We start from the raw sequence: 15093 nt of genomic DNA on the forward strand, positions 1-15093 counted from the left end.
CCATAATTCTTGGATGTTCTGCTCATGGTTTCTTAGCAGACTTGCTGAGCTGTCTATGTTCTTTTCCAGTTGAAATACTTTGTCTTCATTGTCTGATGTTCTCTCTTCTAAGTGATCTACTCTGCTGGTAGTATTCTCAATTGAGTTTTTAAGTTGGTTTATTGTTTCCTGCATTTCTAGAATTTCTATTTGTTAGTTTTTTATTACCTCTATCCCCCTGTGAAATTGATCTTTTACTTCCTGGATTTGTTTGTCAATGTGATCTTTCATTGTCTGATTTTGCTGTCTCATGTCTTCCTTGAGACTCCAGATCATCTGAAGCATATATATCCTGAACTCTTTATCTGATATTCCATCTGTTGCAGCTATTACCTCTTCTAAAGTTGAGTTGACCTGCATTGCTTGTGGTCCTTTCTTTCCTTGTCTTTTCATACTGCTCGCGTTTCTTTCTGCTTGGTGCAACTGTTGTGTTTTGAAATTTACCCCCTATTTATTTATGTTGCTCTTGTATAGTTGAAAAGTCTCCCTTGCAGGTGCGGGCGGCGGCTGTGCCCCTACTCCAATTGGGGTGACGTGTCTGGGCCTGTTCCGGGAGTGGAAGGCGGCTCTGCTCTGTCCCTATTCCAATTGGGGTGTCGTGACTACCATGCTGGCAGGTTGCTGGGCCTGTTCCGGGCGTGGGCGGTGGGCTTGGCTGGCGGGATTCGGCCTAATGGCAGTCCCTAACCTCCCTGCTTGCTAATTAATGGCTTCACTGAGGCGCCACGCCTTCTGTAGCCGCAGGGCAGGCCGCGCGAATCAGTTGGCCTGGATCTCCAGGGCCCTGCTGCAGGCTGTTGGGATCCCTGGCACTCTATCACTTTTCAAGTTGTAAACTTTTATTACAAATTAAAAATGAAGTTCTTAAAAATCTCAACTTGACCAGATATGAAACAATTTAAAAAACTTTAAAGGTGTATTGAAAAACCAGGCTTTTTTAAAAAACACATTTGTCATTACCAAAAAGAGACGTCTTTAGGTAAAAAAAAAAAAAAAAAAAAAAAAAAAACCCATGCTGCATAGATAATGCAGATAGTTCTAGTTATCTGGTCAACGGGCAAAAAGCAAGCACTTAAGGTCTTCAGCTCCAATCTTTTGTTCTTTTCTTATTGCTGGAATTTCATATTCATTTCTTCTTGTTGGATGTCTAAACCGGATGATGGTAGAGATGGTAAGCCGGCATTTACTCAGCCCCGCCCTGCTCAGCCTAGGAGCGGATGAATTCTCAGCTGGTGGATCGGCTGCTTTTGTCTCTTTGCCATCTGTGGTTTAGGGTTTTCTGGGCATCTGCGTCGGTAATTGAAGTTGCGGAGGTACTGACTTTGAGGTGGCTGCTGATATTGGGTCTCATCTCCTTGATTTTCCTTATCCTCTTCATTGCCGTCCTCTCTAGGCTGTCTTTGGCGAGGAGGGCCCCTGCGGAATTGTGGTCTATAACCCCGATACATATTCTGTCTCACTTGTCTACCTTGTTCTCCTGCACCCTGGTTGTCAGCACCCTCCATCACTTCTCCCTGCACAGGAGGGTTGGGATACTGTGGTCCACACCCACAGGATCTCCGCATGTAGTAAGGTGGGAAACTTCGCCTGCGGTAGGGCCTGCATTGTTGGGCCTGGCCTTCAGGAGCACTCTCCGATTCCTCGTTCTTTTCCCCACTCTCACTGTTCTGATAATTCTGCTGGTAATTGCGTGGAGGACCCCTACGATGTGGATAGTGTCTATAATGGTTACGGTCTGCTGCATATTTACTGCCTTGAACTGGAACTCCACCAGGACCTGTAACATTTGCTGCCTCCGAACCCTTTTCTCCTTCAACAACATCAGACTCCACAGTCTCTCCATCCCCTACACTGCCAAGGTACTTCCTGGGGTTATTCTTCTTTAAGGCCGCCTGGGCCATCGCTCCCTGTGCCGCTGCCCATGGTGCCGGGCTGGGTGTCCGCAGCGCTGAGGGCGGGGGCGGCTGCTGGGTCTCGGCCTGGCTGCTCATGGTTGCAATGATGGTGACTGGGGCTGGCTGCAATGATGGTGACTGGGGCTGGCTGCGGCAGCTGCGGCTCCTCCCAGGGTGTGATGATAACTAGGCCGGCGTTGGCAGTGGGGCTGCTCAGGGCTCTCTGGGGTCCACTCTCCGCTCCCCCTACCGATCGAGCCCCACAAAAAGGTTTTAATTTTATAAAGTTCAGTTTATTATTTCTTTCATTGCTTGCACTTTTGGTGTCATATCCAAGAAGTCATTGCCAAATCTAATTATCATGCCTTTTCCCTGTTTTCTTGTGAAGGTTTTGTAGACACAGTTTTGGGTTTTTGTTAGCATTCCTGGGGGTTGAACCTAGGCCGTCATCATGCACTCTAGGCAAGCACTGTACCACTGAACCATAGTTGCCTATAGTTGTAGTTCTTACCCTCATCCAAAATAAAACGTTTATTTCTGGGATATTCCATTGATCTGTGTGTCTGTCTTTGATTAGTGCATCTTTGTACTAAGTTTTGAAATCAGAATGTGTGGATCTTCCAGGTTTGTTCTTTTATATGTGCATGTGGTGCTAGGGGTAAAACCAAGGGCCTCAAAAATTTTACGAAAGTACTTTATCACTGAGCTATAACTCTGGCCCTGGATTTGTTCTTTTTCAAAATGATTTTGCTATTCAATTACTCTTAGATTCTCTATGAATTTTAGGATAAGTTTTTCTATTTGTGAAAGAAATGTCATTGGGATTTTGATAGGGATTACATTACATTGTAGATCACTTTGGATAGAATTTAACATCTTAACAATTTTAAATCTTCTTATCCATGAACACAGGTTGTGTTTTTGTTCCCATTTATTTAGATCTTATTTAATATACTTTGGTGATTTTGTTTAGTTTTCAGTGCAAAAGTCTTTCATTTCCTTGATTAGATCTACTCTTAAATTTATCTTTTAGATGCTATTGCGAATGGAAGCACTTTCTTAATTTTCTCTTCGGAATACTCTTTGCTGACATTTTGAAATATGGGTGATTTTTTTAAAAATATTTTTTAGTTGTCAATTGATCTCTTATTTTATTTATTTATATGCAGTGCTGAGGATTGAACTCAGGGCCTCACACATGCCAGGAGTGCTCTACCCCTGAGCCACAAGTTCAGCCCCCTGATTTTTGTTTTTGTTTTTGTATGTGGATTTTGTGCTCATCAACTTTGTTAAATTTGTTCTAACAGGTTTGGTGTTTTTTGTTTTGTTTTTGTGGAGTGTATGGGGTTTTCTTATAAGATCACATTATCTGTGAATAGAGATAATTTTACTACTACTTTTCCAATTTGAATGACTTCTGTCATTTTCTTGCCTAATATCTCTGGCTAGAACTTCCGATATCATGTTGAATACAAGATGCAAAAGCAGTCATCCTTACCTTATTTCTGTCTTGGGAAAGAAGCTTTTGTCTTTCACCAAGCATATGATATGCTCTGAGATTTTCTTCCATGAACTTTGTGACGTACAGTAAATTTCTTTCTTAGTTTATTCTGAATATCTTTTTCATAAAAGAGTGTTCAGCTTTTTATTTTTTATTTATTTATTTTTATTGGTTGTTCAAAACATTACAAAGCTCTTGACATATCATATTTCATACATTAGATTCAAGTGGGTTATGAACTCCCATTTTTACCCCAAATACAGATTGCAGAATCACATCGGTTACACATCCACATTTTTACATAATGCCCTATTAGTAACTGTTGTATTCTGCTACCTTTCCTATCCTCTACTATCCCCCCTCCCCTCCCATCTTCTCTCTCTACCCCACCTACTGTAATTCATTTCTCTCCTTGTTTATTTTCCCATTCCCCTCACAACCTCTTATATGTAATTTTGTATAGCAATGAGGGTCTCCCTCCATTACCATGCAATTTCCCTTTTCTCTTCCTTTCCCTCCCACCTCATGTATCTGTTTAATGTTAATCTTTTCTTCCTGCTCTTCCTCCCTGCTCTGTTCTTAGTTGCTCTCATTATATCAAAGAAGACATTTGGTATTTGTTTTTTAGGGATTGGCTAGCTTCACTGAGCATAATCTGCTCTAGTGCCATCCATTTCCCTGCAAATTCCATGATTTTGTCATTTTTTAGTGCTGCGTAGTACTCCATGGTGTATAAATGCCACATTTTTTTTATCCATTCATCTATTGAACGGCATCTGGATTGGTTCCACAGTCTAGCTATTGTGAATTGTGCTGCTATGAACATCAATGTAGCAGTATCCCTATAGTATGCTCTTTTAAGGTTTTCAGGGAATAGTCCGAGAAGGGCAATAGCTGGGTCAAATGGTGGTTCCATTCCCGGCTTTCCCAGGAATCTCCATACTGCTTTCCAAATTGGCTGCACCAATTTGCAGTCCCACCAGCAATGTACAAGTATACCCTTTTCCCCACATCCTCCCAGCACTTGTTGTTGTTTGACTTCGTAATGGCTGCCAATCTTATTGGAGTGAGATGGTATCTTAGGGTGGTTTTGATTTGCATTTCTCTGACTGCTAGAGATGGTGAGCATTTTTTCATGTTCTTGTTGATTGATTGTATGTCCTCCTCTGAGAAGTGTCTGTTCAGGTCGTTGGCCCATTTGTTGATTGGGTTATTTGTTATCTTATTGTCTAATTTTTTGAGTTCTTTGTATACTCTGGATATTAGGGCTCCATCTGAAGTGTGAGGAGTAAAGATTTGTTTCCAGGGTGTAGGCTCCCTATTTACCTCTCTTATTGTTTCTCTTGCTGAGAAAAAGCTTTTTAGTTTAAGTAAGTCCCATTTGTTGATTCTTGTTATTAACTCTTGTGCTATGGGTGTCCTATTAAGGAATTTGGAGCCCGACCCCACAATATGTAGATCGGAGCCAACTTTTTCTTCTATCAGATGCAGAGTCTCTGATTTGATATCTAGCTCCTTGATCCACTTTGAGTTAACTTTTGTGCATGGCGAGAGGAGGGGATTCAGTTTCATTTTGTTGCATATGGATTTCCAGTTTTCCCAACACCATTTGTTGAAGATGCTATCCTTCCTCCATTGCTTGCTTTTAGCTCCTTTATCAAATATAAGATAGTTGTAGCTTTGTGGATTAGTCTTTGTGTCCTCTATTCTGTACCATTGGTCCACCAACCTGTTTTGGTGCCACTACCATGCTGTTTTTGTTACTATTGCTCTGTAATATAGTTTGAAATCTGGTATTGCTATACCGCCTGATTCACACTTTCTGCTTAGAATTGCTTTTGCTATTCTGGGTCTTTTATTTTTCCATATGAATTTCATGATTGCTTTCTCTATTTCTACAAGAAATGCCGTTGGGATTTTGATTGGCATTGCATTAAACCTATGGAGAACTTTTGGTAATATTGCCATTTTGATGATGTTAGTTCTGCCTATCCATGAACAGGGTATATCTTTCCATCTTCTAAGATCTTCTATTTCTCTTTTTAGGGTTCTGTAGTTTTCATTGTATAAATCTTTCACCTCTTTTGTTAGGTTGATTCCCAAGTATTTTATTTTTTTGAGGATATCGTGAATGGAGTATTTTTCCTCATTTCTGTTTCAGAAGTTTTGTCGCTGATATACAGAAATGCCGTTGATTTATGCGTGTTGATTTTATATCCTGCCACTTTGCTGAATTCATTTATTAGTTCTAGTAGTTTCTTTGTAGACCCTTTTGGGTCTTCTAGGTATAGAATCATGTCATCCACAAATAGTGATAATTTAAGTTGTTCTTTTCCTATTTTTATGCCTTTAATTTCTTTCATCTGTCTAATTGCTCTGGCCAGTGTTTCGAGAACTATATTGAATAGAAGTGGTGATAGAGGGCATCCCTGTCTTGTTCCAGATTTTAGAGGGAATGCCTTCAATTTTTCTCCATTGAGAATGATGCTAGCCTGAGGCTTAGCATAGATAGCTTTTACAATGTCGAGGTAAGTTCCTGTTATCCCTAGTTTTTCTAATGTTTTGAACATAAAGGGATGCTGTGCTTTGTCGAATGCTTTTTCTGCATCTATCGAGATGATCATATGGTTCTTATCTTTAAGTCTATTGATGTGGTGAATAACATTTGTTGATTTCCGTATATTGAACCATCCTTGCATCCCAGGGATGAATCCTACTTGATCATGGTGCACAATTTTTTTGATGTGCCTTTGTATCCGATTCGCCAGAATTTTATTGAGGATTTTTGCATCTAGGTTCATCAGAGATATTGGTCTGTAGTTTTCTTTCTTTGAGGTGTCTTTGTCTGGTTTTGGAGTCAGGGTGATGTTGGCCTCATAGAATGAATTTGGCAGAGGTCCCTCTTTTTCTATTTCCTGAAATAACTTGAAAAGTATTGGTATTAATTCTTCTTTAAAGGTTTTGTAAAACTCCGCTGTATACCCATCCGGTCCTGGGCTTTTCTTGGTTGGTAGTCTATTGATTGCTTCTTCTATTTCATCCATTGATTTTTGGTCTGTTTAAATTGTGAGTATCCTCCTGACTCAGTCTGGGCAAATCATATGACTTAAGAAATTTATCGATGTCTTCACTATCTTCTATTTTATTGGAATATAGGTTTTCAAAATACTTTCTAATTGTCTTCTGTATTTCTGTAGTGTCTGTTGTGATATTGCCGTTTTCATCCCATATGCTAGTAATTTGAGTTCTCTCTCTTCTTCTCTTCGTTAGCATGGCTAATGGTCTGTCGATCTTATTTATTTTTTCGAAGAACCAACTTTTAGTTTTGTTAATTTTTTCAGTAGTTTCTTTTGTTTCTATTTCGTTGATTTCCGCTCTGATCTTAATTATTTCTTGCCTTCTGCTACATTTGCTGTTGTTTTGCTCTTCCTTTTCTAGGTCTTTGAGATGAAGTGTGAGCTCATTTATTTGTTGGTTTTCCCTTTTTTTGAGGAATGACCTCCAGGCGTTGAATTTCCCTCTTAAAACTGCTTTCATTGTGTCCCATAGATTCCGATATGTTGTGTCTGTTTCATTTATCTCTAAGAATTTTTTGATTTCCTCCTTTATGTCTTCTGTAACCCATTGATCATTCAGTAACATATTGTTCATTTTCCATGTGATGTAGGATTTTTCCTTTCTTCTTTTTTTCATTGATTTCCAGTTTCATTCCATTATGATCAGATAAAATGCATGGTATTATCTCCACCCCTTTATATTTACTGAGGGTTGCCCTATGGCATAATATATGGTCTATTTTTGAGAAGGATCCATGTGCTGCTGAGAAAAAAGTATATCCACTTGATGATGGTTGATATATTCTATATATGTCAGTTAAGTGTAGGTCATTGATTGTGATATTGAGTTCTATAGTTTCTTTATTCAACTTTTGTTTGGAGGATCTGTCCAATGGTGAGATAGGTGTGTTGAAGTCACCCATAATTATTGTGTTGTGGTCTATTTGATTCTTGAACTTGAGGAGAATTTGTTTTATGAACGTCGCAGCACCATTATTTGGTGCATAAATATTTATAATTATTATGTCTTGTTGGTGAATGGTTCCTTTTATCAGTATATAATGTCCTTCCTTATCCCTTTTGATTAACTTAGTCTTGAAGTCGATTTTATTTGATATGAGGATGGCCACCCCTGCTTGCTTATGAGGACCGTGTGCATGGTATATTTTTTCCCAACCTTTCACCTTCAGCCTGTGTATGTCTTTTCCAATCAGATGTGTCTCCTGGAGGCAGAATATTGTTTGATTTGTTTTTTTAATCCATGTTACCATCCTATGTCGCTTTATTGGAGAGTTGAAGCCATTAACGTTTAGAGTTACAATTGATATATGGTTTGTACTTCCAGCCATGTTTGATTATTTATCTTCTTTTTTTTTTAATTTAGTTTGTTTCTCCATGATTAGCTTTCCCTCCGCCCTCTGTCTTTACGGAGGCACTTCCCACTGATGGTTTTGGTTATTGTTTTTCATTTCTTCCTTGTGTAGTGTTTTGCTCAAGATGTTTTGCAATGCTGGTTTTCTGGCTGCAAATTCTTTTAGCTTTTGTTTTTCATGAAAGATTTTTTTTTCATTGTCATACCTGAAGCTTAATTTTGCTGGATACAGAATTCTTGGTTGGCATCCATTGTCTTTCAGTGTTTGAAATACGTTGTTCCAGGATCTTCTCGCTTTCAGCATCTGTGATGAAAAATCCGTTGTTAACCTTATTGGTTTACCCCTGAATGTAATCTGCCTCCTTTCTCTTGTAGCTTTTAATATTTTCTCTTTGTTCTGTATATTGGATATCTTCATAACAATGTGTCTTGGCGTTGGTCTACTGTGATTTTGTGTGCTCAGTGTCCTGTATGCATCTACAATTTGTATGTCCGTTTCCTTTTTTATTTCTGGAAATTTTTCAGTAATTATTTCATTCAGCAGGTTACTCATTCCCTTGGTTTGAATCTCTGTACCTTCCTCTATCCCGATGACTCGTAGGTTTGGTTTTTTTATGTTATCCCATATCTCTTGGATGTTTTTCTCATGATTTTTTACCAGCCTTTCTGAGTTGGCTAGGCTCTTTTCAAGATGATATATTTTGTCTTCATTATCTGACGTTCTGGCTTCTACTTGCTCCACTCTGTTAGTGATACTCTCAATTGAGTTTTTAATTTGGTTTATCATTTCCTTCATTTCTAGAATTATTGTTTGATTTTTTTTTCATAATCTCTATCTCCTGATAAAGATGCTTAACTTCTTCTTTTATCTGTTTATGTAATTCATTTTCAATGTGTTCTTTCACTGTTTGGATTTGTTGTCTCGTATCCTCTTTAAGGTTCCATTCCATCTGTCTAAGGTATTCCTTGAGTTCTTTATATGACCATTTTTTGCTGACTCTAGGTCCTCCTGAATATTTAAGCTGTCCTGCATTGTTTCACTCCTTTTCTTCTGTGCTTTTTATGCTGCTCATGTTACTTCTTGTTCTGTTTGACTGCTGAGTTACTGTTTACTCTTATAAATTTATTTGATGCTTGGGAGGAAAGATATTAGAAGGGAAGGGAAGAAGTCACTAAAGAGAATGAGAGTAGGCAGGTAGAATTCAATGAAGGAGGAATAAGAAAATTGAAAAGAAATGAAAAGACAAAAGAAACAAAAAAAAAAGAAAGAAAAAAATTTTTTTTACAAAAATCATAATGATAATAAAAAAGATGAAAATTAAAATTTTAAAAAAATAATAATAAATAATTTTTAAAAAATAAAAACATTTTTAAAAAGTTAAAGAACAACAACAAAAATATGAAAATGAAAGAAAAAGAAAAAAAAGAAAAAGAATAATAATAAATGCAGTCAGAGAGTTCGATTAACTTCTCTTCCAGTAGGTAGAGCTATGCCCACTGCACCTAGCTTCTCCTCTCAATAGGTGGGAACCAATCACTGTGCAGCAGCTCTTCCTCCCAGACTGGGCGGGTCTCCAATCCTGAGTGTCTAGGGCCTTCTCTTGTGTTTCCTCAAGCCAGGCCCCGCTCACCACAATACTGGCTACTCGCCAGGTCTGCTGCTCCTGGGAGCCCTATTTTCAGCAACACCTGGGAACACTCTCCCTGTTTGCCTCTCTCAGACCCTAAGTTTGTAGAGCTTGGGGCTGAGAACCCCCAGCGAATTTGCTTGCCCTCCGGTAGCCACACCCCCTGTAGCTGGTGCAAGGGACCTCAGTTGTCAGCACTGGTGGGAGCGGTAGCCGGGCGTTCCGCGCCGCGAGTCCCGCGCCACTCTTGATTCCCTCCTTCTGGCTATCGCGCTCACAGGAGAGCTGGGAGGGGCCCTTAAGGTTTCCCCGCTGTGTGGAGAGAGATGGCTAGGGGATTACACACCTGTTGCTCTGATTTCAATGAAGTTTTCTCCTCCACCCGTGACGTCAGTTCTCTGCCAAGGTGGTATCCCATGCAAATTGTAACCGTTCGTTCCCTTTGCCGGGTGACCAATGCAACGGGTGGGTCCTGACTGTCTCTCCCAATCCCCGTTTCAAACCTGTGGCCACTGCCTATGAAGGCTCGGTTGGCTTTTACGTCTAAGTTCAGAAGGGACGACCAGTTATTTCAGCGGGATCGTTATTGCTGAGTCACGAGAAGCAGGCGAACCAGAGCTTGAATGCAGCCAATCCGGGCTCGGTGTGTGTGCTCTGAGGGGCCCAGACTGTTTGCCCCAGATCCATGTCAGCTCAGCATTGCCTAGTGATCCTGACTAAACAGCATTTAAACAATTACAGCTCCCTATGCCCGAGCAGCTGAAGAGGTCAGAGACTTGATATCTCCGTCCCCGCCGCCATGTTGGATCTCCTCAATGATATTCATGTTACCCTTACTGCTTCCTGGCATAAGCAAGTTCTTGGGATTATACAAACTGCTGCTTCTGTTTCCAGACCACATTTCTAGAAGTGAAACCCTGCCGCCGTCACCGCCGCCTCTGGGCCGCGCTCACGGGCACCGCGCTCGTCTGCGACCGAAGCGGCACCGCCGCGGCCTCTGCCGCTCCTCGGCCCGGCGCCCGGCCCCAGCCGCCGCGGCTCTCCGACCCCCTCCTCCAGAGCACGGGTCCCTTTGCAGTGGGATGCAGAACGACCCCAGAGCAGGCTCTGCCCGAAGGTGCAGTGGCGCACAGGCGACTGAGGCGCTGGAGGCCGCAGTTCAGCCATCGGAGGACAGGGCTCGGCAAGCAGTGTCAGTCTCCTGCTCGCCTGGCCTGAAGAACAGGCATTTCAGCCGCTCTCCGCGGCTGCCATGTTCTTGACTCCTTGCCTCTTATTTCCCGAGTGTTTAGCTTTTTAAATGCTCTTTTGCAGTATTTGAGATTGTCATATTTTGTTCTTTTTTCCCTTCATTCTGTCAGTGTGGTTTATTTCATTTCTTTTCATATGTTGGGTCATCTTTGTGTTCCAGGAATAAATCCCACTAGATTTTTATGTATAATCCTTTTGTCATAAATTTATGCCTTGGCATTCATATTTAGGCCTGACACAAATTATTTCAAACCTACTTGTTCCATTATCACCTTTGGCCTATTTAAATGTTTCTGTCCACATGTAATTGTTTCCAGTATGGCTCACCTATTCCTCATCTGACTTTGAATATCTCAAGGTATATTTTTTTTAGTATTTTTTTGTTGTAGATGGACACAATATCTTTATTTTATTTATTTAGTTTTATGTGGTGCTGAGGATCAAACCCAGTACATCATGCATGCTCTACCACTGAGCCACAATCCCAGCCCTCGAGGTCTTTTTTAAAAGAGGACTGACTATGCTAGATTATAAGAGTCATGGAGGGCTAGGGATATAGCTCCTTGGTAGAGCACTCATTTGGTATGCATGAAGCCCTGGTTTCAATCCCCAGTACCACAAAAACAAAGGAGTTACAGAGATAAATAAAAGCAATGTGTAATCTTGAGATTGGATACTGATTTGATCAGTTACAAAATACTGAATATGGTCTAGAAGTACTAATAGGCACACTTAGTGAAACAGAATTGATAGAAAAGTGTAGGTTACTAAATTGTATGTATTGTATGGTCTAGTTTTGGTAGAAACAAAAGTTGGAGAGAGTGTAAGTGTCCAAAAAACCTAGAATATACATTAAGTTATCAAGCAGAATGTGATTTTATTTTTTGTTATGTTTACTTTGGAGAATTTCATACTGCATCTACAAAAAACAGTTCCTAAAGTAAATTATATAACACATAATTGATTTATAACTAAAGCCAGTTTTAATGTTTTATAATTTTATAAACAATACCTAAAACATACTTAAAATTTTAAGTTTCTAGCCAACTACAGTGCTTTATCCTTTTATTTCTTAGATAGAAAACCTGGATTTTTTATTTCTTTTAAAAACCATTGAGGAATTCTACAAAAGTGACGATGGAGAAAATCTGGAAATTGTCTGTCCAGTTCAAGATCAAGCATGTGTAGCTAAATTTGAAGATGGAGTTTGGTACCGAGCTAAAGTCACTGGTAGGAAAATATACACTGTTTCCACAAAGGAAGGTTACACTTTAAGACTAGTATTGTTTTGAGTTGATACAAATTAAATCTTGGAGATAGTATTATTTGATTTGACCATTTACTCTTCTATCTATTAAATAATCCAAGAACTCACTTTGACAGGAAAGGCATTCATCTGCAACAAAATTCAGCAGTGTTGAGAGGTGGGGCTAGTGAGAAGTATGGGGTCATGGGCGTGAGCATTCATGAACAGATAAATGCCTTTCTTATAGAGCAGTTCTTGCTGTCAGGACTGGATTACTATTTTTAGCAGATTGTTATGAAGTGAGGCTGCCCCCAAGTTTTGTCTCTCACCTTCGCCCACCTGCCTTTCTACGTTCCACCATCAGTTGAAGGAAGTAGCACAAAGTCCTTACCAGAAACTGAAAAGATGCTGGTGCCAGAATCTAAGGTTTCCAAGTCTCTAAACTGTGAACCAAAATATACCACTTTCCTCTGTAAATTACCCAGCATCAAGTATTCTGCCATAGCAACTGACAGTGGACTAAGTCCTGTTCCTTTTACATGCTTCCTAATTTGTAGACATGTAGCTTTTTATTTACAAAGTGAAGTTTAGTTTTATACTGTTTAAAATTTTTCCCATTATTAAAGTTCCAGATCTTTTTTCAAAACTATTTAAACTTCCAACCTAAGTTTTCTATCTTAATTATTTGTCATTGATTTTAATTCCTTAGGGGTGAGTGTCAAACTAGCTAAAGTTTTTTCAAATATAGTTTTCATAAACATCTTAGTCTGTTTGTGCTGATCTACCAAAATACTACAGGCTGGTATGTTCTATTTAAAACAGTAGAAAATTATTCTCACAGTTCTGGAAGCTAGGAAGTCCAAGTTAAGGGCACTGGTAAGGGCCTGGTCTTTCTGCTTCCAGAATGCCGCATCATCCAGAAAAACAAATGCCATGTACTCATATGGCATAAGGGCACAAAAGGAGTAAACTTTCCTCTGTTGAGCCTTTTTACATGGGCACTGAATCCTGTGTATGGGTAGGGAGAGCTCTCATAACTTGGTCACCTCTAAGAGGCCACATCTCTTAATAAAGTGTTGTATTAGGGATTAAATTTCAATGAATTTTGAAGAGGACAAAAACATTCAAACATAGCAAGATAGTAGTACATCATCCCCTGTCCATTTTTATTTTTTGAGACAGAGTATTGCTAAGTTGCTGATGGGCTTGCTAGGTTGCCAAGGCTGGCCTCAAACTTGTGATTTTCTGCTTCAACCTCCCAGTACTGGGATTGCAAGTGTGCACCACTGCAGCAGACAAGCAGTGCATCTTTTGATAAATGTCAATGGAAGAGATAAAGCCATTTTTCATGTCACTTAAGGACTTTGAAACTACTTTTCAGATTAGAATTATTGGCTTTAAAACATGCATTTGATGAACAATAAGGCTTCTGAATTATTTGAGTAGTAACATTTGGTACAGTTTCCAAGGTGACTTTGAGTGTGTAAAGGAAACACATGTGTGACTCAGTTGGCCTATCTTCCTGTATCTTCAGTAGCCCTATAGAACTCCATCATGAAGATCATACTTGGTAGTTTTTTGTTGGTCTGTTTTGTTTTCTAAAGTTAGCCTCATTTAAAAACTAAACAATACTAAAAGATTTAGTCATCTCCATCTCCTCTGTTGCAATTACTTTTCATATTTTCAGGTATTCTTTTGGTATGTACCTGTACTGTTTATTCTGATAATATGTAATATTCAGTTGATACTTCAGGTTTAGATATTATCTATTTACTTGTTACTCTGTGAGATAAAAGTTTCAAATCTCTTCATAGCCCTTTTGTTCCTTCTTTCCCTTTCCCTATACTTGTACCACAATTATTAGTTAAATCCATATTGTGTAAATATGTTCACTGCTGAACCATAAAGTATACTTTAACACTATTTTGAGTTAATAGTTGTGTTAATTTTTCACTTGTGTTATTGTCCTAATTTGTGGCCACATTTTTCTAATACTTCAAAACAATTTATCACATGATTAGACTTTTCAGATAGTCTTAGTTGGATTTTTTTTTTTTGAACCATGGAAGCATACTGTTTCCTTCAAATGGAGTGCTTACTATACATTTGCTATTCTGGAAAATTTTTTTCACTTAGCAATACACAATACACTTCATTGTTCCTTGTTTTCTGAATCCCATGTTTACCTCTTCAGTTTATTCTTTTATTTTGATGAAGCCACCTTCTATAGTTTCCTCAGAAAGAATAAAAATGTAAATTTGAGACCTTCCATTGTCTATTTGATCTGTTCTCATATGTGACTGATAATTTGGGTAAGAAAAAAAAATAAGTTTCTTTAAATTCTATTCCATATTCATCTGCTTGTTTAAAATCACATCTCCATTGAGGAAAGGTTGGCTTTGGTACAGCTGAGCATATTCTTCTAGCCTGAAGATTGCAATGGAAACAGGGAGAAATTCCTCCACATTTCATTGGCCTTATACTTTTAATAGCCTGTGCTTTCTCAGTTATCACAGATATCCACAACCATAGGTTCTAAGTTGTGTGAAGTGTTATTTTGAGTACCAATACTATGCCACCTGCTTCCACTTGTTTGGAGCAGAGAATGCTGGACTAGTTTCCATATTGAAATGACATATACTTGTATTTGTCCTTAATTTTGAAAATGATAACAAAAAGTTTAATACCACTCTACATAATGTGCTGAGAAAGACTAAAGTCAACCATATATTTTGAATGATTTCACAAAGGTCAGTGTGCAATAGGGCTTTATTTAAACTTCTGTTTGAACCTTCCAAAAATTTCTTTAAAGCTTAGTGACTTAGATTGACATAGAAGTCTGTGAGTTTGCAATTTCTGATTTCATAACTTTTAAAGGATTGCCTGGCCGTCGGGAAGTTGAAGTTAAATATGTGGACTTTGGTAATACTGCAAAAATAACACTTAAGGAAATGCGTAAAATAAAAGATGAGTTTCTGAATCACCCAGAGAAGGTAATCTACTTGTTATGAACTCTAGAGTTGGAATGTTAACACAAATATGAAAGTATTTTTTAAGTCATTTTTAACAGAAATGCTCTGGTAATAACTATTTTGTCTATAAATG

At 38.9% G+C, this 15093-nt stretch overlaps 1 protein-coding gene and 1 pseudogene across 2 annotated transcripts in view; one reads left to right on the forward strand and one right to left on the reverse strand.

Moving 5' to 3' along the window:
• The window catches only part of Rnf17 (ring finger protein 17), a 114624-nt gene that overhangs the window by 52470 nt on the left and 47061 nt on the right, over window positions 1–15093 (forward strand). For both annotated transcript variants that reach the window (XM_077792974.1, XM_077792981.1), the window contains exons 16-17: window positions 11819–11972; window positions 14866–14981. In XM_077792974.1, the coding sequence (XP_077649100.1) occupies window positions 11819–11972; window positions 14866–14981 (270 nt within the window). The remainder of the gene's footprint in view (window positions 1–11818; window positions 11973–14865; window positions 14982–15093) is intronic.
• Window positions 1082–2030, reverse strand: LOC113187191 (Y-box-binding protein 1 pseudogene; annotated as a pseudogene).

This window comes from Urocitellus parryii, chromosome 2 (assembly GCF_045843805.1).
Source record: "Urocitellus parryii isolate mUroPar1 chromosome 2, mUroPar1.hap1, whole genome shotgun sequence".
Taxonomy (NCBI): domain Eukaryota; kingdom Metazoa; phylum Chordata; class Mammalia; order Rodentia; family Sciuridae; genus Urocitellus; species Urocitellus parryii.